This window comes from Lithobates pipiens, unplaced genomic scaffold, assembly GCF_037356315.1.
Source record: "Lithobates pipiens isolate NorthernLeopardFrog02 unplaced genomic scaffold, aLitPip1_a1.2 Scaffold_18, whole genome shotgun sequence".
NCBI lineage: Eukaryota > Metazoa > Chordata > Amphibia > Anura > Ranidae > Lithobates > Lithobates pipiens.
In genome coordinates, this window is record NW_027507758.1 from 618,643,181 (window position 1) to 618,664,783 (window position 21,603).

The 21,603-nt window shown below is 43.4% G+C and overlaps 1 protein-coding gene across 1 annotated transcript in view; it reads right to left on the reverse strand.

The window, feature by feature from the left end:
* The window catches only part of LOC143986845 (uncharacterized), a 237,704-nt gene that overhangs the window by 203,862 nt on the left and 12,239 nt on the right, over positions 1-21,603 (reverse strand). Inside the window, exons 2-4 of the mRNA XM_077485254.1 lie at positions 17,567-17,768; positions 16,970-17,104; positions 16,760-16,883 (exon numbers count right to left, since the gene is read on the reverse strand). Coding sequence (XP_077341380.1) covers positions 16,760-16,883; positions 16,970-17,104; positions 17,567-17,662 — 355 coding nt within the window. The 5' untranslated portion in view covers positions 17,663-17,768. The remainder of the gene's footprint in view (positions 1-16,759; positions 16,884-16,969; positions 17,105-17,566; positions 17,769-21,603) is intronic.

A 21,603-nucleotide genomic window follows, 5' to 3' on the forward strand; every position in this document is an offset into this window, starting at 1 on the left:
CGGGGCAATGTTTCACTGCCTGTGATTAGCGCAGCGCTGTGCCGACTTCCTGGCGGGCTCTGCACGTGGAGTGTGCGAACATGCCGGAGCTCATCCTTACTGATCAGGTAAATACCACCACTGGCCACCGATTCGGGGCTGGAGTTACACTATGTTCACACTGACAACTATGATGGGTCTTATGTTATCACACTGTGTAGATATTTGCCAGCACACCAAGGATGGGCACAAAGTGGCATCTAAACGGGTAGTTTGTGGCATGATCACAACACAAGAAAGGTGCAACATTTTGGAATCACGCAGGACCCCTTCGTCATGCCCGACTCCTTCAGTCCTGCCTGACTCTGGAAAGTTGCACCTTTCTTGTGCTGTGATCATGCAGTAAACTACCCGTTTGGACGCCACTTTGTGCCGATCCTTGGTGTGCTGGTAAATATCTACTTTGTGACTTGAACCAGTATCCAGCTGGTTGTTGCTGCTGCACCTAAATCTTGGGAGCTTATACCATGAACCTGTGCAGTGGACATATGAAGTATTATGTTATCACACTGACACCAACAATGGGCTTATTTTATCTCACTGACACCATTGATGGAAATTATTTTATCCCACTGACAACATCCATGGCACTTATTGTAGCTCGAAGACACCTACAATGGGAATGATTTTATCCCTCTGACAACAAAAATGGGGGTTATTGTATCTCATTGACACCAACGGTAGGACGTGTTGTATCCCAGCTGTAGGCAGGTGCAGTTCAGCCTTCCATAACAGGCTGTTTGGAAGCTGCACAGGCTGTTTGGAAGCTGCCATGCAGAGAGAGCGGAGGACAGGAGGAACTCTTGTTCCTCTGAGGCCTCCATAGAGGTCATCAGGGGAGCAGTGATCCAATTGGACGCTGCCCTGGATAACCTCATTGGCCATCGTTAGTGTGAGCAGTGCTAATAAATAGCACTGTCTCCCTGCGGTTGGAGCGTATTTCCAAAGTGTTTGCTCATAGACAGGAAACCGCTGGTCATGGAGGAGGGACAGACTAGGGACTGCTCACCTGTGTCACTAGCCAGGAGACCTTTCCACATCCAGGCACCTTGTTGCCAGACCAACTTTCAGCCATCTTTGTCAGATGTTGCTGGGCCTCACAAGCTGTTTCGGGTATCCTCTGCAAAACTCAACTATGAACCTCTCTGTAGGTGCTGCCGGGTGAGTTCGGCCATGTTACGCAGACTTTTATGGTAATACAATTTTCTGCATTCATTAGTGTCCATGTGCATTCTCTCCACTCCAAGTACCAACCATCTGAACGCACTGACACAAACAATGGGACTTATTTTACTTTTCATGGATATCGACAATGGGGATCGTTTTTCTCTTAATGAACTACCTTTCTGTAGATACCATAGAGACTTTCTGTGTTTGCATACCTTCGATATACAGTAAGTGAGATCACCAACTTGTGGAGCTCACAGGAACTGCAGGCTCAAGAAATATTTCATACTGTGGATACGGCCTTGTGCTGTAAATGTATTGTAATTCTAAAAGGTGCATACTAGAGATGAGGTAGGGGTTCCCCACTACCATGGGTTCAAGCTAAGTCCAGGGGGGTCCAAGATTCACAGTCCCAACAAATATATGCACAAATTTGCCTGGGACAATGTTTTTTTTTTAAACCATAGTGCACTGTATGACCTTTAAACTATGGCCAGCAGGCATAGAAGAGGCAAGAATTGGATAAGCCAACTCTTCATGATAAAAGGGGGAGCACATACAGTGTCAGTGAAATTGGAAGCTGTTGTGGCGAAAGCTGAAAAATACGTGAATTTTCTTGGGTTCAAGTCACAGGGCCATTCAGTGTACTCATCCAAAAATCAGCAAATTGTGAATGTTACTGTGAATCTCCTCCCCCCCCCCCCCCCCCAGGCCAATACGTGCCTCATATTGTGTCCTGGCGCTGCCATCCTCACTAAGCAAAACAGGCAGTGGAGCCTTGCGGTTTCACTGCCCCGCTAGTAGTCCGCCTATTACCACGTGTCAGGTCAATGGGGCGAGGAACCGTGTGCCTCTTGGCCTAGTAGAGAACTTTGGTAATAATTGGTAAAAAGCCTGTGTGGCTACATAACTCATTGAGTCACCGGGGGGAGAGGTACTGTGTGCCTTTGGCTTATTGTCTTGCTCAAGCTACACTATTTAAGAGACTTTAAGGTACACCTATCAAGCTAGGTTTATTCAGAGTGATCCTTGTTTGTAGTACTGGAAGTGAAGCAACGTTAATCTAACAGGGTTTGCAGTGGAAGATTTGTACATTAGAAGTGATACTCTGCAGGAGTCAGTGCAGGGGAGAAGCAACAGTCTGCAGATGGAACGTACTTGGAGGAATAAGCTGCAAATGTTAGAGATGCAACACTTCAAAGCAGAATCTATTAGTCACTTCTCTACAAATGTGAATCAAGTGCTATGGGCATCCCATATTTTCCCACACCCTATCCAAGTTGTATCCCACAATAAACGCAACAAAACTAGGCAAATGACTGCTCATTGTCTCTGAAGTGATAGATGAGGGTCTGGCGACAGGGTGATTTGGTGGATGTTAGTAACCAGTGGTAACCACACCGCTACATATATAATGTTTGAGGGTTCTATGTAATTTTCTAGCAATAAAATTATGATTTTTACATGTAGGAGAGAAATCTCACAATTGGCCTGGGTGACAAGAGGTTAAAGAGAGCAGTTTCAGCAGTGCCTGCACAGTGGCTCCATCCTGGACCTTTCTCGAGAGGCTGCACAGTGACAGTGGGTCAGAAGGGCAGAGGGAGCCAGAGGCTGGAAGAGACAAAAACCCCTCTTTGGAGCGCAGTCCTATCTACTACCTCATCATCTGCCTCCGTTTCCAAGGCAACGTTCTTGTGAAGCAAGTATCTTAATGAGCAGTCTTTAGCCCTAGATCTTCCTCCAGCTAGTGTTGGGGCCCAGTCTTTATAGTGGTGCATATAAGCGCAGTCTCAATGAGGTCTGCATGCAGTGAATAATGCTGCCAGTTGGATGGCCAGTCCCTATGTGTTCAGTCTCTTCTAGCAGCAACAAGTTAATATAAGCAGTGTCCACTCACCAGCCCCAGCAATACAGCTGCTTCAGTCCCAATGTTCAGGTGTCTGCTCACTTCTGGGTTTGCTTGGAGCAATTCTAGTCCTCAGCACACTGATTAACAGTGCCCCGATTTCTGTCTCAGGACGCAAGCTTGTAGCAGGTGTCAGGCACTCAGGAGTATCAATGTGCACACTCCGGTCCCCCTCACAGTAAAAGGAAGTCACCCTACCTTCAGCCCTGGAAAATACAGATAATTTTTCCTCCTCATGTCATTCACTCCTTGGGAACTGTAGTCCAATAGTCTATTGACTTCCAAAGCATGACTTTTCTTCTGAACTACATCTCCCACAGTTCAAAGTGACCAGCATTCAAATCTCTTGAGCGCCTTCTGTTTGGCAGCTTCTCTTGGTGGGTGGAGGCGAGCTAGTGTTAACTTATTCAGCATAGAGTTCGATGGGGACACAGAAAGCACATCAGCACAGTGTCCTAAATTGCTCTCTGTCACTAGCCAAGCACCTGGTTACACGTCCTTTAATGTAAAGATGCATCCAGAGGACATTATATAAGGAGTGTCATTGGCATCGAAGGATAAGGCCTCATGCACACAAGACACAGTTGGACACTTTTTTCAACTGCCCCTGAACTCATTCAATGTTATCCTATGTGTCCATGCACACAGTCTAGTTTTTTGCCGTTTTTATGCAGTTGCGTTTAACCTAGTTTTTCCAGAAGCAAAAAAATGGGTTCAGACGCAAAAATTTCCACGTTTCAGACGCAAAGCGTGGCTAAACGCGGCACCCGCGTTTGCGTTTATATGCGTTTTTAAAGGAACCCAATTTTTTGGACCTGAAAACTCAGAAATATGATCTGAGAATGACATTTTGTGACATTCGGTATGCAGACACAGTGGAACTAGCACTACAGCATATCCAAATTTGGGGTTCCTATCACCAAGTGACCCCGAGATAGGGGGCCCCAAAGTCGGGTCACAAAATGTCATGCACTTTTCTGCATCAGAGAATTACATTTTGCAACACGACTTTGGGGGCCCATATCTTGGGGCCAATTATTGCCAGGAACCCCAAATTCGATATGCTGACACTGTGTATCTAGCACGACAACATATCCAAATTTGGGGTTCCTATCACCAAGTGACCCCGAGATAGGGGGCCCCAAAGTCGGGTCACAAAATGTCATGCACTTTTCTGCATCAGAGAATTACATTTTGCGACACGACTTTGGGGGCCCATATCTTTGGGCCAATTATTGCCAGGAACCCCAAATTCTGCATCAGAGATACATGGCCTCAAAGTTAACTGTGACCATCTGTGGCAATGTAATTTGGTCATTAGGGTTGGGTGTTATGGTAAGTGGTTATCCGTTAGGGTTATTGTTTAGGATTAAGGGTTGGGTTAGGGTTGTTTAGGGTTAGGCTTAGTGTAAGGGATAGGGTTAGCTGTTAGGGGTAGGGTTAGTGTTAGGGATTAGGGTTAGGATGAATGGTTAGGGTTATGATTCTGGATATTTTAATAAGGCATTAAAAAATATTATACTACCATATACAGCAGCAAAGAATTAAAATATATTAATCAGTACATAGTTCACGATAAAAATATATTAAAAAATTGGCCAAATAAATTTAAAACAATTAAAAAAAATCTAATTAACATAGATTTGCTTTTAAATAAAACAATTTGAAACTAGAAAAAATGAATAAAAACATATATTAAGATTAAAAAATAAATAATTAACTATTTTAATATTGTTTTATATTAGAAATAATGAAAACATGTTAAAAATTGCCACAAGAAAATTTTAGATATTTAAAAAAATTGGATAATTTGCTATAAATAGACATTATTTTTTTAAAAATAAAGGACAGAGAAAAAAATTAATCTGTACATCTATAGATAAATATATTTTATAAATATATACACATACCTGATCGTTACCAACAGACGTTCCTCTGGTGACACACTGTTTCTCATATTGGTGTCCACGAATGTCAGACTTTTTCTAAGAGCAGATCAAATGTGACAATGGACATCCGGCTAAAATTTAAAAACTTGTCGGGGTAGGTACGCAGCTGCACATACATGTTTGTGAAATATCCAAGGGACATTCGCTGTCCCATCAACGGATGGGTCCAATATCGACGAGCTCTGACTCTGGACCTCTCACGAAATTTGTGACAACGTTGCTGTCTCATCAAGAGCAACATCAGGAGCATTTCCTGACATATATTCAATATGGGATCCATTTCAAAATATATACCACAGAAAGAGAGGCAAATACAAGTGTACAACTGCTCTCTATGCTGCTGCTGCTCACTCTGATCAAAATAGCAGAAATAGTTAAAAAAACATGCTTTGAGAGCTTGGGGAGCGTCTACATGATGTTATCTTTATAAACGCTTATAAACGCAAACGCGGCTAAACACGGCTAAACGCGGCATGCAAACGCGGCAAAACGCAAAATTTCAGCTTTTTTTTAGCAGAGTTTTCACCTGCGTCTCGTGTGCATGAGGCCTAAAGGTCACTAGTAAAAAGCTGCTGGAGTACATTCAGGTGGTGTATTTCTTAGTTGATCGGGACAGGTTTCTATTTAGCGAAGTATTCAAATTTGATCTAAGCTAGCTTTGCCTGGTATAACTCATGACCATGATGGATTTTCTCCTCTTTTTAGTAAGTCTCAGACTGGGTCTATATTGTGATTGCTAGAGGATGACAAAGCTTACTTGCTTGATCATTAATTTAAGGCTTTTAGGGCTTTGTTAGATGGTTTTACTGCTGTACACTCTCTAGTCAGACAGGAAAATTGCAGATTGAAGTTTGTTTAGCCTTTACTCCAAGACTGGTTATAAATATTATCCCCAGTCTCAGTTGATTCACACGATTCCGTCTTGCTTCTGGGCACCAACAATCACTTCCTTTTTTTTACCCTTAGCAACCACAACTGCTACTATGTACTCCTTACTTTCTGTATATCAGTACCCTGCTGCCACTTACTGCACATTACCTGTATTTAACCCATTGAGGATTTCCTCTACAGTTCCATTACCTACAGGTACCCCTCAGACATCTTAACCTTTTCCGCTCTGCTTCTCAGTGCTGTCACCAGCAGGACAATCTGATTGGCATCTTGCAAGCACTCACAGGACAGTATCTAAATCAAACATGAAACAAAAGTTCTTCCCAAACTATACTATTCATCCACTATCCCCACTTCCCTCAATAGCTGTTCAGCCTACCTTTATGCCAACAGCTCCCGTTCAGACATCCTCAATGCCAACAGTTCTATCTCAGCTTACCTTCCTGCCAGCAGCTCTGGTTCAATGCATCCTCATGCCAGCAGCTCCAGTGTAGCCTGTCCCGGTACCAGAAGATCCCGTCCAGATTTGCCCAAGGCCATCTGTTGCAGTCCTACCAATTCCTGTGCCAGCTACCTCAGTTTAACCTGTAGCAGTATTAAAGTGATACTAAAGTCTCAGGTTTTTTTTGTATAAAAATAAGAAACATGTTATTTTTACCTGTTCTGTGAAGTGGTTTTGCCCAGAGCAGCCCAGATCCTCCTCTTCTCGGGTCCATCTTGATCGCTCCTGGCCCCTGCTTCTTGTTGAGTGCCTCTACAACCCTGCCCCCTCTCTCTCCTCATTGGCTCACTGACTTTGCTTGACAGAAGCGGGAGCCAATGAGGAAGGAGGGCCAGCCGAGTCTCTCATGCAACATCACTGGAGCGAGATGGGCCTCAGGTAAGAATTAGGGGGGCTGAGGCACACAGAAGGCTTTTTATCCTAATGTATAGAATGCATAAAGATAAAAAAAAACTTCTGCCTTTACAACCACTTTAACTATAGCCTGCTTCTGACTTCCACCATTTCGTATTTGGGACTCTTAGTACCCCAGGTTTTTTTTAGAACAAGATCTGCTCAAATCTTTTTAGGAAGTTCCATCTATGATTGGAACAGACTGACTCACTCAGCCAAGCGGGGTCCTCAACCACTGCCTAAGCCACTATGCACCATACCCATGTTCCAGACCTCCAGTCTGTGTCTGCTGATACCTCTTCTTCAGCTCAGTCCAATGCCACTGATCCTTTGCCTGCTGCCCAGTTTGGCTCCGTTGATTCCCTGTTTACTACCCAGCTTGACCCTGCTGATCCATTACCTGCTGACCAACCTGATGCTACTGATCGCTTTCCTGCCTGACTAAACTGAAATGCCCCCTGCTGTCCAGTGTCAAATGGATTTTTGCTTCATTACTAAGTAATCTTTCTTTAATCACACACAGTCTGTTTTCAGTTTCATTAAGTGCATCTACACTGATCTGGTCTCCCTGCTATTGCAGGATACCAGCATTCGGTATCCTAACAACCACAAAAAATTCTTACATTTGCCTACTAGATGTCAAGGGACTGGGTGCAGAGAATAGCCCAGGGAGCCGAGAATGGAAACTCCATAGCAAGCTCCACAAAGGTACAGCTGCAGAAGTCTCTGGTAAAAAAGGTCAGGCAGTTGTGAGCAATGCCACTTTATTCGAATGACTGTATCGGCGAAGCTTTACGGACACTGACCACCAATGTGAATGGGCCTTTCTTTTCAGTGCTGGGTGATCTTGTGCCCATCAGGGGCCTGCTCACTGATTCTGACATATAGGAGCCCTGTACCTGGTTGCAGCAAGCTAGCCCAGTCACAGCTGCTACATCAGGATCAGTTCTAATAAACCCCAGAGGCTGTAAGAAGCTGTAAACTATTTCCCATGCCTAGGAGTAAGATTGTGGGTAATAGAGTTAAAGGCTCTGTTCCAGCCACCTAGGAAGAGGGGTAAAGGGGCACTTTGCTACATAAGCACACATAAACCTTTGGCAAGTCCTTTATTTAAAAAAAACTCAGCAATGTTAATAATTCAGCAATTACATTGTCCAGCGATGTAGATCAACAATGACCAACTCCTTAACTTAAATACCTTACATACTATTGATGTTAGGCTGACTGGTCTGTAGTTTCCTGGTATACATCTCAATATCTCCTAAGTCTGTGCTTAACCCCCTATGCCTTTTGAAAATCTCTTGCTAGTTTGGCTTAAAAATTGACAGAATTGATTAAAAAAATTATGCTCCCTTTGACTTCAGTGGGGTTCGGATTAACATTCTGAACTTCGGAGCAGTTCACCGAACCTTGCGAGACTTGAACCCAGGAATGTTCGACTCCTCCCTACACCTGTGAGATCTCCGATGTCTAGCAAGGTTTGATTTATATGTAAAACAGCTTCTGCACTCCGGGCAGGGATATGGTTTCTCCCCAGTGTGGGATCTCTGATGTATAACGAGGTCTGTTTTTTGTGAAAAACATTTCTCGCACTCAGAGCAGGAATACGGCTTCTCTCCAGTGTGAGTTCTCTGATGTCTTACAAGGTCTGAGCTTCGTGTAAAACATTTCTCGCACTCAGGGCAGGAATTCAGCTTCTCCCCAGTGTGAAATCTCTGATGTCTTATAAGATCTGAGTTTTGTATAAAACATTTCTTGCACTCGGAGCAGGAATATGGCTTCAACCCTGTGTGAGATCTCTGATGCAAAAGAAGGCCTGATTTTTGTTGAAAACATTTCCCACATTCGGAGCAGGAATACAGATTCTGCCCTGTGTGAATCTTCCGATGTGCGCGAAGAGAGGACAACAGTGAAAAACATTTTCTGCACTCAGGGCAAGAATATGGCTTATCCCCCGTGTGGGATCTCTGATGCACACGAAGGACTGATTTTTGTGAAAAACATTTCCCGCACAAGGGGCAGGCACAAGGCTTTTCCCCCGTGTGAGATCTCTGATGTATAACAAGTTCTGATTTGTATGAAAAACATTTTCCGCACTCAGGACATGAATACGGCTTTTTTCCCGTGTGAGATCTCTGATGTTTAACAAGCATTGATTTCCCTGTATAACATCTCCCACATTCAGGGCAGGAATACGGCTTCTCCCCCGTGTGCAATCTTTGATGTATATCAAGGTCTGATTTCCTTAAAAAACATTTCCCGCATTCAGGACAGGAATGTGGCTTATCCCCGGTGTGCAATTTATGATGCATAACATAGGCTGATTTATAAAAGAAACATTTGCTGCACTGAGGGCAGGAATACCGCTTCTCCCCCGTATGAGATCTCTGATGCATAACAAGAGCTGATTTATATAAAAAACATTTGTTGCACTCAGGGCAGGAATACAGCTTCTCCCCTGTATGAGATCTCTGATGCCTAACAAGGGCTGATTTATATAAAAAACATTTGTTGCACTCAGGGCAGGAATTGAGCTTCTCCCCCGTATGAGATCTTTGATGCATAACAAGGGCTGATTTATATAAAAAACATTTGCTGCATTTAGGGCAGGAATAAGGCTTCTCCCCTGTATGAGATCTCTGATGTACAACAAGGTTTGATTTCTTTGTAAAACATTTCCCACATTCAGAGCAGGAATACGGCTTCTCCCCTGTATGAGATCTCTGATGTACAACAAGAGTTGATTTCTTTGTAAAACATTTCCCACATTCAGAGCAGGAATAAGGCCTCACCCCTGTGTGAGTTTTTTGATGACTAACAAGGCTTGATTTTTTTGTAAAACATTTCCCACATTCAGGGCAGCAATTTGGCTTCTCGTCTGTGTGAGATCTGCAATGTACGATAAGTTCTGATATATCTAGGAAACATTTCCCACACTCAGAACAGGAGTAAAACTTCCCACCTGTGCGAGATCTCTGATGTATAGTAAGACTTAATTCAGAGCTAAAACTTTCCCCACATTCAAGACAGGAAAATGTCTCCTTTCCCTGAAGTCCAGCACCATCCCTCACAGTACGAGGTTGTTTAGAGGAGTCAGAAGGATTTGATGGTCCACCTATACTGTGAAGTCCACCATCAAGAGTTGAGGCCATTGTCTGTTCCCCTGCACAATCTCTTGTGATATCCTCATCTTCCAATTTACAACCTGGAAACATAGTGTGTTGATCCGCTGAGGGTTTCTCGATGGCGTGTCCTGGAAAATATAAAAACACAAACCAGAGATACAAGAGGGTTAGTTCACTTAACCACTTGGCGCCGGGTGGATGTCCTGGGACGGCCTTGACTTTCCGGGGTTATATCTGAATGATGCCTGAGGCTACAGTCATCATTCAGATATTGGCATTTTCAGCCGGCGATTCCCTGCACCATAAGAATGATCATAGAGGCTGTTCCACCGCTTGATCGTTCTTACGGGCGGCAGGAGGGGAAGTCCCCCCCTTCCGCCGCCCTCCGGTGCTTCTACCGACTCACCACTTCCATCGGTGAGTCAGACACAGGATCCGCCGGCCCCCAGATGGTGATCATAGAGCTTTCTGGCGAACCAGATGGTCACTGGAGTCTCTATGATCGTTTGGAGGCTGGGCGCGATGTTATGACGTCGTGTCCGGCCTCTGCATTCAAATAACGGCGCCGCCTCGGCTGGGAAGCCGTGATCGTTTTTTTTTTTTTTTTGGAATTTAGGCTTCCCAGCCTAGAGGTGAAATGTGGGGTCTTATTGACCCCATATCTCACTGTAAATAAAAATTATTTAAATTAAAATTAACAATAAAAAAAAAAAATGTAAAGCACCCCTGTCCCCGTGAGCTCGTACGCAGAAGCTAACGCATACGTAAGTCACCCCCACATATGAAAACGGTGTCCAAACCACACATGTGAGGTGTCGCCGCGAACGTTAGAGTGAGAGCAATAATTCTAGCCCTAGACCTCCTCTGTAACTCAAAACATGTAACCAGTGAAAAATTTGAAAGCGTCGCCTATGGGGATTTTTAAATACCAAAGTTTGGCGCCATTCCACGAGCGTGTGCAATTTTGAAGCGTGACATGTTAGGTATCCATTTACTCAGTGTATCTTCCTCTTTCACATTATGCAGAAAAAATTTGGCTAACTTTACTGTTTTTTTGTTTTTTTTTAAGCATGAAACTGTTTTTTTTTCTGAAAAAAACGTGTTCGAAAAATTGCTGCGCAAATGCCGTGCGAGATAAAAAGTTGCAACAACCGCCATTGTATTCTCTAGGGTCTTTGCTAAAAATAACATATATAATGTTTGGGGGTTCTATGTAATTTTCTAGCAAAAAAAATTATGAATTTTACATTTTAGGAGAGAAATGTCAGAATTGGCCTGGGCACGAAGTGGTTAAATCAAGATTCTATCTGGATCAGGCAGATTTTATCTGGGGATTTCCCAGTTACCAGCTGGGAATTTTTCCTTCTTCGGTAAAAAGGACCTTTGTTCCTCCTCCCAGATCACTTCTATATTTACACAACTTTGTCAGAAGAGCAGGAACCAATAGGGAATGGGAGGTGCATGCTCTTCACACAACCACAAGTATAGACAATGTGTTAAGGGATGTTTGTTAAAGAGGAAGTAAACCCTGATGGGTTACGGCATGCGCCGTAGACAGCGATGCCTGTCTTTTGTCAAATATCTCCTAAACCGTGTAGGTTTAGGAGATATTTCTTGGACCTACAGGTAAGCCTTAATCTAGGCTTACCTGTAGGTCAAAGTTGGTTGTAAGGGTTTACAACCACTTTAAACAAGAAGTTCAAAGTATAGACCAGTGACGGCGAAACTTGGCACCCCAGATGTTTTGGAACTACATTTCTCATGATGCTCAACTACACTACAGAGTGCATGAGCATCATGGGAAAAGTAACTCCAAAACATCTGAGGTGCCAAGGTTCACCATCACTGGTATAGACTCTTATGCCCCGTACACACGACAACAAGGATATGAGCTTGTTGGCCGAAAACCCAGCTGTGTGTATGCTTCATCGAACATTTGTTGTCAGACTTTCCGCCAACAAATGTTTGTTGGCTAGCATGCTCTCAAATTTTCCGCCAACAAATGTTTGCTGTCGGACTTTCCGATCATGTGTACACAAGTCCCTCAGACAAAAGTCCAAAGTACAAACACGTATGCTCGGAATCACGCATTACTATTGAACTTCCTTTTTATCCGCTCGCCATAAGTCTTGTACTACGTTCGTACTTGTTGGCCAACATTTGTGTGACCGTGTGTATGCAAGACAAGTTTTAGCCAACAACCTTTGAACAAAAATCCACGGTTTTGTTGTCGGAAAGTCCGATTGTGTGTACAGGGAATTAGGCTACTTTCACACTGGGGCGTTGGGGGCATCGGCGGTAAAGCGTCTGTATTTTTATGGCGCTTTACCGTCATTTTTGCAGAGCTTTTCGGCCGCTAGCGGGGTGCTTTTAACCCTTGCTAGAGGCCGAAAAAAGGGTCAAAAGCGCCTGCCTCTTTGCCGGTGCTGCCTATTGACTTCAATGAGCCGGGGCGCTGTAGGTGCGATGTATACGCCGCCCCAAAGATGCTGCTTGCAGGACTTTTTTTTGGCATTCTGCCAGCGCACCGCTCCAGTGTGAGAGCACTCAGGCTTTAAAATTGGAGTGAGAGGAGAGGCTCTTAACAGGCGCTATTTTTAGCGCTATAGCGCCTGTAAAGCACCTCAGTGTGAAAGCAGCCTTAGAACCTTTAGCATAGAACGAGTGTCCATAGGCCAAGGCCTCTGGTGATAAGAACCGCTTTGCCCCACTTTATGTCATTTTCTGTGTAGTATTGAACTGCATCAGCTTATTATTGCTTTGTGGTATTCTGACATCTACCAGCAGTTTTGGGCCATTACAACTTGTTTACAGCATGATATTGGCTTCTCCCTCTGTCCTCCCTCCTATTTGATGCTGGTTAGTTCAGTCCTTGCTAGACGCTTCCTATGTTTTCCATGTTCCCTCAGTATGGGCCCTTTCACACGAGGTGGATCCGTGATGATCCGCCCCGTGGACATCTGCTTGCTCAGCGGGATCGCTACTTCGTCGATTCTCGCTGAGCAGTAAGATGACAGGTCCCTCTCTGCACACTGCGCAGGGACGGACCTGTCAGAGCGGCGCTCTCCCCTATGGAAGATCGGATGACGATGGACCGCAGAGTCCATCATCACCCGATCCGATCACGGATGGAAAAATAGGTTTTTCCTCCGTCACACTTTTTCGGATCGGAGCGGGTCGGATTTCAGCGGACATGTAACCGCTGACATCCGACGCTCCATAGAGGACTATGGAGCATTTGTTTAGGTCCACCTAAAAAACTGATAGGCAGACCTGAACAGATCGGTCATGTGAAAGAGGCCTAAGCCCCCGTACACACGGTCGGACATTCCGACAACAAAATCCGTCTTATTTTTTCAGACGGATTTTGTCCGAAACTGGTGTTGCATACACACGGTCGGACAAAGTTGACGGAAAATTTGATCGTGCGGAACGTGATGATGTTCGTTCGTTGCGACGGGACAACGTTGCGGCTTACAGCCAATAACTTTGGTCTCATAATTTGATCTGAGCATGTGTGGCACTTTGTCCGATCAGAATTCTCTACAAACGATTGGAAAAAGTCATATCAGATGTTGTTGTCGGAAAATTTGAGGTCCTGCTCTCAAATTTTTTTCCGTCAGGATTTCCGACTGAAAAAGTCCGATAGGGCCCACACACGATCGGATTTTCCGACAATATAATTAGATCGGACCTTTCCTACGGAAAAAATTTGAGAGCAGGACCTCAAATTTTCCGACAACAAAATCCGATTGTACCTTTTCCGATCGTTTGTAGAGAATTCCGATCGGACATAATTGTTAGTACTTTGCAGAGACAGGGCTTAGAAAAGTAAATTTCTTAACACTTCAAAATACTGAAAAAACATCCCCTGTATTGTAATCAAAATCTGTTTCTTAACCATCGGGCACTTTCACCACCTTCCTGCCCAGGCCAATTTTCAGCTTTCAGCGCTGTCGCTCTTTGAATGACAATTGCACGGTCATGCAACACTGTACCCAAACAAAAATATTTTACCATATTTTTTTAAACAGATAGAGCTTTCTTTTGGTGGCATTTAACCACTTGCCGACCAGTGCACGACGATGTACGTTGGCACAATGGCACGGCTGCGCAAATGGGCATACAGGTACGTCCCCTTTAGGATGAGGCAATGTGGGCGTGCGCCGCCGCATGCTCCGTGACCCGCGGACTCGATGTCCGCCGGTGTCCCGCGATTGTGTCATGGAGCGGCAGAACGGGGAGATGTAAACAAGGCATTTCCCCGTTCTGCCTAGTGACATGACAGAGATCACTGCTCCCTGTCATCAGGAGCAGTGATCACTGTCATGTTTTAGGTAGCCCATCCCCCGGACAGTTAGAATCACTCCCTAGGACACACTTAACTATTCATCGCCCCCTAGTGTTTAACCCCTTCCCTGCCATTGTCATTTATACAGTAATCAGTACATTTTTATAGCACTGATCGTTGTATAAATGACAATAGTCCCAAAATAGCGTCAAAAGTGTCCAATGTGTCCGCCTTAATGTCGCAGTCACAATAAAAATCGCATATCGACGCCATTACTAATAAAAAAATAAAAAAATTATAATAAAAATGCCATAAATCTATCCCCTATTTTGTAGACACTATAACTTTTGCGTAAACCAATTAATATACACTTATTGCGATTTATTTATTTATTTTTTTACCAAAAATATGTAGAAGAATACATATCGGCCTAAACTAACGAAAAAAAATATTTTTTATATATTTTTGGGGATATTTATTATAGCAAAAAGTAAAAAATATTGTTTTTTTTTCCAGAATTGTCGCTCTTTTTTTTGTTTATAGCGCAAAAAATAAAAACCGCAGAGGTGATCAAATACCACCGAAAGAAAGCTCTATTTTTGGGGAAAAAAGGACGTCAATTTTGTTTTGGTGTAACGTAGGATGGCCGCGCAATTCTCAGTTTGCCGAATCACAAAAAGTGCTCTGGTCAGGAAGGGGGTTAAAATCTGCCGGGGCTGAAGCGGTTAAACATCATAGTGTTTCAAGAAACTATTCTGAATGCCATAACAAAGATCCCACTGGCATAAGGGTTTTAAGTATAGACAATCTGGTTCCTCATTGGAGGCGGAGTAATAACAGATGTGAAATATCCGGTCTAGAAACCAGATGGATTTATAATATGAAGCCTTACGCCCCCTATGGATTAAATGTTGACTGGGATGTCAATTGTTTCATTAATATTAGTCAAGTCCGTAGTTATAGAACATGTCTGGCATTTGTTTGTTTTTTTACTGTTATTTATTTCACCATTACCATTTGTACAGGGTTGAGCAGATTTGTGTAGGCCATCCCTTAACATTTATCTTTCGATTTTTTTGGTATTGTAATATTTCATATTAATTGTTTTTCTGGGCGGTGATTCATTTTAAAGTGGTCTGCATTCGTTATCTCATTTTTAGGGGTTTTGCCCCCTCTGTTCTTACCTGGTGATCTGGCCAGTAAGGCCCCTTTCCATGGCTTTTTTTCAGGGGGAACTTGGTGGAACTCAGTTCCGCCACCTCTGGCTCAGACCCTTTGGTGCCTGCTAACCCCAATCACTTGTAAACACAGAAGTCTGGTTTCTGTGTTTACAAGTGCCAGCTCTGCACTCTGTATGTAATGCAATCCTGGTATTTAATGCCTTTTTAGGACCCTCCTACTGTTTTCGTCAAATTTGACTGAACACACCCACTATTTGATGTAATTTGGAGGGTGTGTGTAGGGGGGGGGGGGGGGGGTTTGTGGGGGCAGTGGTCAAGTTCCAGGGCCTATTGTTTGAGAAAAAAAGCCCTGCCCCTTTCACACTGAGGCGCTTCTAAACTGCCAGTAATACACTAAGCCCCTTTGAAGAGCTTTCAATTAATTTCAATGGAGAAGGGCGTTTTTTCACCACCCTGCCAGTGCAGTGCCCCAGAGTGAAAGCATTCATTTATTTTAAAGGAAATAGGTTTTCATGAGCTTTTCGGGTGCTTTTTTTAAAAAATTTTAGCTTGAAAGCGCCTCAGTGTTAAAGGAGTCTAAAACACCTCCTTTATTAGCGTGTCTCCACTGAACCAATCCATGTGCAGTAACAGAGCAGAGATAACAAAATAATATAATATGGCTCACCTGTGCTGATCTCTGTAGGATTGTCCTCCTCTTTGAATGTCCTCATCATTCCATCCTCCTCCGTATATTGCTGATCATCCCTCACACACGTCTCTTCTACTTCACCCTCAACTTTAATGATCAACAGATCTTCACCCTAAACCAACAGAATACAGAAGTATTTATGATATGAGATCACATAGGAAATATCATCTTGTAGAGTCCACACATCGTCTCCACATGTCAGAGTGTTCAATCACTTTATGTTCCAGACCCTCAACTCCACCCACCTGATGATGGTGAGGGATGGTGTGATCTTCCTGTGTGCAATCCCGGGAATACAGAGGACGGGGACATCTCTTTCTATCTCTTCCACCCTGAATATATAATAAACATTCATTGTAACAAACATGCTGTGTATAAATCATGAATACCAATATTTGTTCCTCATCTACCTGATCACACCGTGCATAGTTGTGATCTTTTTCTGTGGAATCCCGGGAATACAGAAAAAGGGGACATCTCTCTGGTGGGTTCCCATTACTGGATCCATCTGTAGGAAACACACACACTGACTGAATACATTGTTTCTATGTGTTTATCAGATGATGGGGGATCTAGGTGGAGCCTCCGTACTGCTCTCTCCTTTACAATAAAGTCTCCTCTTACCCGGTGATGTGAGGGGCGGCTGATTGTCCATCATGACGTCCTTGTAGAGATCCTTGTGTCCTTCTAAATACTCCCACTCCTCCATGGAGAAATAGACAGTGACATCCTGACACCTTATAGGAACCTGACACACACAATGATACAGTCACCATCCAGACACATCCCTTGTCTGTTACTGGATAATGTCCCAGAATTCCCGGCACCGCTCACCTCTCCTGTCAGCAGCTCCATCATCTTCTTGGTGACTCCTAGAATCTTCTTTTTGCTGTTTATCTCAGATGTCAGGGAGCGAGGTGGAGGCACTGTGATGGTCATAGGATCTCCAGACTTCAGAAAAATAAAACTCTGTATTAAAGAACGAATAAAAATATCACGTTATAATCACAGAATCCTCCTCACCTCTCCGGTCAGGTCTGTGTTTTATTAATAGAGATAAGAGGGATGTCATGTGACCTCCCAGAATCCTCCTCACCTCTCTGATCAGGTCTGTTTTTTTAATAGAGATAAGAGTGATGTCATGTTCTTTTCAAAAGGAAAAGAGGGCGCCCAAAGGACAAGCTGAGCTAGCTGCACACCCCGTAACCAACATGGAAAAAAGAAAAAGTTCCCCGTGGTGTTTTTAGGCAGCAATGAGGTTGCAAAAGATTCATAAAAATTTACTTGGTTTTATTGGTCAAAAAAACTAGTCATACCATATACAATGCATGCAGGAATTAAAATGTGAGCTCTGGTGTACAGCAGACAATATCCACGGGGAACTTTTTATTTTTTCCAGAGTGATGTCATGTGACCTCCCCGAATTCTCACCTCTCCGGTCAGCAGGTAGATGATCTCCAGGGTGAGATTTAGGATCCTCTCAGTCATGTGACTCCGGTCCTCCTCCATCCTCATTGATGTGGTCATGTGCTCTATGCAGGTTTCTCTGTAGAAGAGGGATAGGCAACCTTTGAGAGGTGGAGATTTACCTGAACAACATGGAAGAGGTCAAAGATCATCGGGGTGCAGTGCCCTTTATAAAAAAAAATAAAAAAAAAATAAATGAAGTAGCAAGACCCTAATAAAAATGTAAGGATGGCATAGGGAAAACGAAGAAAAAAGATATCGCTGTAAAAATACTGTATAAACTTAGCCTGCCTTAACAGTTATATTCTGTAGGATACTTGGCGTTAACTTCCATTCACAATATTGTTCATGTCTGGAGAGTAATTTGTCACCTTAAAGGGGTTGTAAAGGTAAATGGTGGGGGGCCGGTAGAATGCATTAAGGTGAAAAAACATCTGACAGTGCCTGCGCCCCCAGCCCCCCCGTTTTACTTACCTGACCCCTCGAAAATCCCGCGCTCGCCCCCGCCGTCCTTTCCACCGTTCAGCCTGGCCGCTGATTGGCTGGAGTGGATGGATGGAAAGCAGCGCAGCCATTGGCTCGCGCTGCTGTCAATCACATCCACTGATGCAGGGGGGGGGTCGTGTGATACAGTGAGCGGCTATAGCCGCCGGCTGTATCACGGGAGCGCGCCCACAGGTGCTTCTCACCATGCGAGGGAGCTCGCATGAATGTGAGAAGCACCTGCAGGAGAAAGCAGAGAGAGCCGCCGAGGGACCCCAGAAGAGCAGGTTCGGGGCCACTCTGTGCAAAACGAGCTGCACAGTGGAGGTAAGTATAACATGTTTGTTATTTAAAAAAAAAAATTCACTTTACAATCCCTTTAAGTTAGTTAGTTAGTCGGGTTGAAAAAAGACCATCTGCAGATATCGCCCCCTCCGCTCCTCCCAGGACCTCCTGCTTTCAAGCTTCCTTATTACCTCCTCCCATGCTCGCCTTCAAGACTTCTCCAGAGCCTCTCCCATCCTCTGGAACTCCCTGCCCCAGTCTGTCCGATCAGCCCCTACCCTGTTCACCTTTAGGAGATCTATGAAAACTCATTTATTCAGGGAAGCCTATCCCACACCCACCTAACAACTGCCCCCGATCCACCCCCATCAAATCATTCTCTGCAGCTATTACCTTTTGTACCACCCCCTCCCTTTAGAATGTAAGCTCTATGAGCAGGGACCTTTTGTATTGAACTGTACTGTAATTGTGTTTCCCCCCCTATACATTGTAAAGAGCTGCGTAAACTGTTGGCGCTATATAGTGTATAATAATAATAATAATAATAATAATCTAAATGAGAAAAGGGTTATTCCTGCGCCTAATCAGGGAAGAATCCGATAATCGTACTGCTGCATACACTGAAATGGGGATGCTTGGGTCCCAATAGCGGAGTAAAGAGGTAAAAAAGTAGTGATGCGCGGTACTATAATAGGGAGTTGGCCTAGGAGGCTTAATAAATTCTATAGGCACTAAGATTGTGCGTGATATATATATTCCCGTATACAGTAAGAGAAAGGTATATAAAAAGTTGTGCGTATTTTTATAAGGGGGTGGTGGACAACTCTCACCACTATAGCATGATGATATTCAAGATAGGAGACAAATGTAATGAGTAAGAAAAAAAAAAAGAAAAAATTGCAATGCTTGGAATAAGTAATCCCTAATGTGATTTTATAACTGACAGAATCGCATAAAGTGCCAGTGCTAGACAATAAATAGAATCATGAAAGTATTAACTACACCATAGATTAAATAAAACAATATATATAAAGCAGTCACAAAGAATAGTGAATCGCAGTGCGATTTGTTCACGCTGACAAAATCGCATAAAGTGCCAGTGCTAAAGGTGAGAAGGTGTGTGGAATATTCTATTACACAATAAGGTAAATAGGATAATATGTATAAAACAATCACCAACTCGATAAAACGTATGTGCAAGAAATGGTGAGTTGTAGCTGCCAGAAGTCGCATAAAGTGCTAGTGTCACAGAAGTGGTAGAACAAGGTCCGTGCGGGTGTTCTCTACCATATAATCATCAAAACAATATTCCTGCGACCGTGAACAGCTCAATAGTTCAATTGTGCAAGAAAATGACAGAAAATCAAAATAAACGCATAAGTAATATTGGTGTTAAGGGAGTAAAAAGAATCCCACAAACTAATCAAAAAACTGTGTGCGATACCTACAAGAAATTATATAAAAAATAACAATAGCATATATCAGAGTGTGACCATTCTGCTTTGTGCGATAAACGGTGGCGATTATGTCAAAAGTCGCATATGTCGACAAATCGCATATAATGTCCGTGTCTGTATATAAGTGCACAGAGCAATATAATCGGTGATGGTGGTGAAAGAGGTGAATATATCCCACGTGGTCCTGTGTGGTTGGAGTATGGGTGTCCCCTTACCTTACAGCTGTAAGGTAACAGCGTGTGATATGTATATCCTCAGAACTCCTGTACTTTATCCCTCGAGGTCTTGTCCCGATATTTACAGATCCTGGTATCCACGGATCCTGGCGTCTCCTGCCTATCACGCTGTGTTGGTCCCTTTAAGTATTTGCTCAGCAGCACTCAGCGTGGGGGGGGGGTGTAGGTTTACCTCGGCAATTGGTGCATATGTAAGGGGTTAAAGAAATAAGGAGGAAGGGAGCCCCATAGTGTAGTAATTCTCAACACATATGATTTATTACAGCAAAACAGTAATGTACTCACAAGCAGACAAGTTTCAAATGCAGTGTATAAACGAGCCTCGAGCTCGATTGCGTCACTTCCGGTAGCGTCCCTTCCTCCTTATTTCTTTAACCCCTTACATATGCACCAATTGCCGAGGTAAACCTACACCCCCCCCCCACGCTGAGTGCTGCTGAGCAAATACTTAAAGGGACCAACACAGCGTGATAGGCAGGAGACGCCAGGATCCGTGGATACCAGGATCTGTAAATATCGGGACAAGACCTCGAGGGATAAAGTACAGGAGTTCTGAGGATATACATATCACACGCTGTTACCTTACAGCTGTAAGGTAAGGGGACACCCATACTCCAACCACACAGGACCACGTGGGATATATTCACCTCTTTCACCACCATCACCGATTATATTGCTCTGTGCACTTATATACAGACACGGACATTATATGCGATTTGTCGACATATGCGACTTTTGACATAATCGCCACCGTTTATCGCACAAAGCAGAATGGTCACACTCTGATATATGCTATTGTTATTTTTTATATAATTTCTTGTAGGTATCGCACACAGTTTTTTGATTAGTTTGTGGGATTCTTTTTACTCCCTTAACACCAATATTACTTATGCGTTTATTTTGATTTTCTGTCATTTTCTTGCACAATTGAACTATTGAGCTGTTCACGGTCGCAGGAATATTGTTTTGATGATTATATGGTAGAGAACACCCGCACGGACCTTGTTCTACCACTTCTGTGACACTAGCACTTTATGCGACTTCTGGCAGCTACAACTCACCATTTCTTGCACATACGTTTTATCGAGTTGGTGATTGTTTTATACATATTATCCTATTTACCTTATTGTGTAATAGAATATTCCACACACCTTCTCACCTTTAGCACTGGCACTTTATGCGATTTTGTCAGCGTGAACAAATCGCACTGCGATTCACTATTCTTTGTGACTGCTTTATATATATTGTTTTATTTAATCTATGGTGTAGTTAATACTTTCATGATTCTATTTATTGTCTAGCACTGGCACTTTATGCGATTCTGTCAGTTATAAAATCACATTAGGGATTACTTATTCCAAGCATTGCAATTTTTTCTTTTTTTTTTTCTTACTCATTACATTTGTCTCCTATCTTGAATATCATCATGCTATAGTGGTGAGAGTTGTCCACCACCCCCTTATAAAAATACGCACAACTTTTTATATACCTTTCTCTTACTGTATACGGGAATATATATATCACGCACAATCTTAGTGCC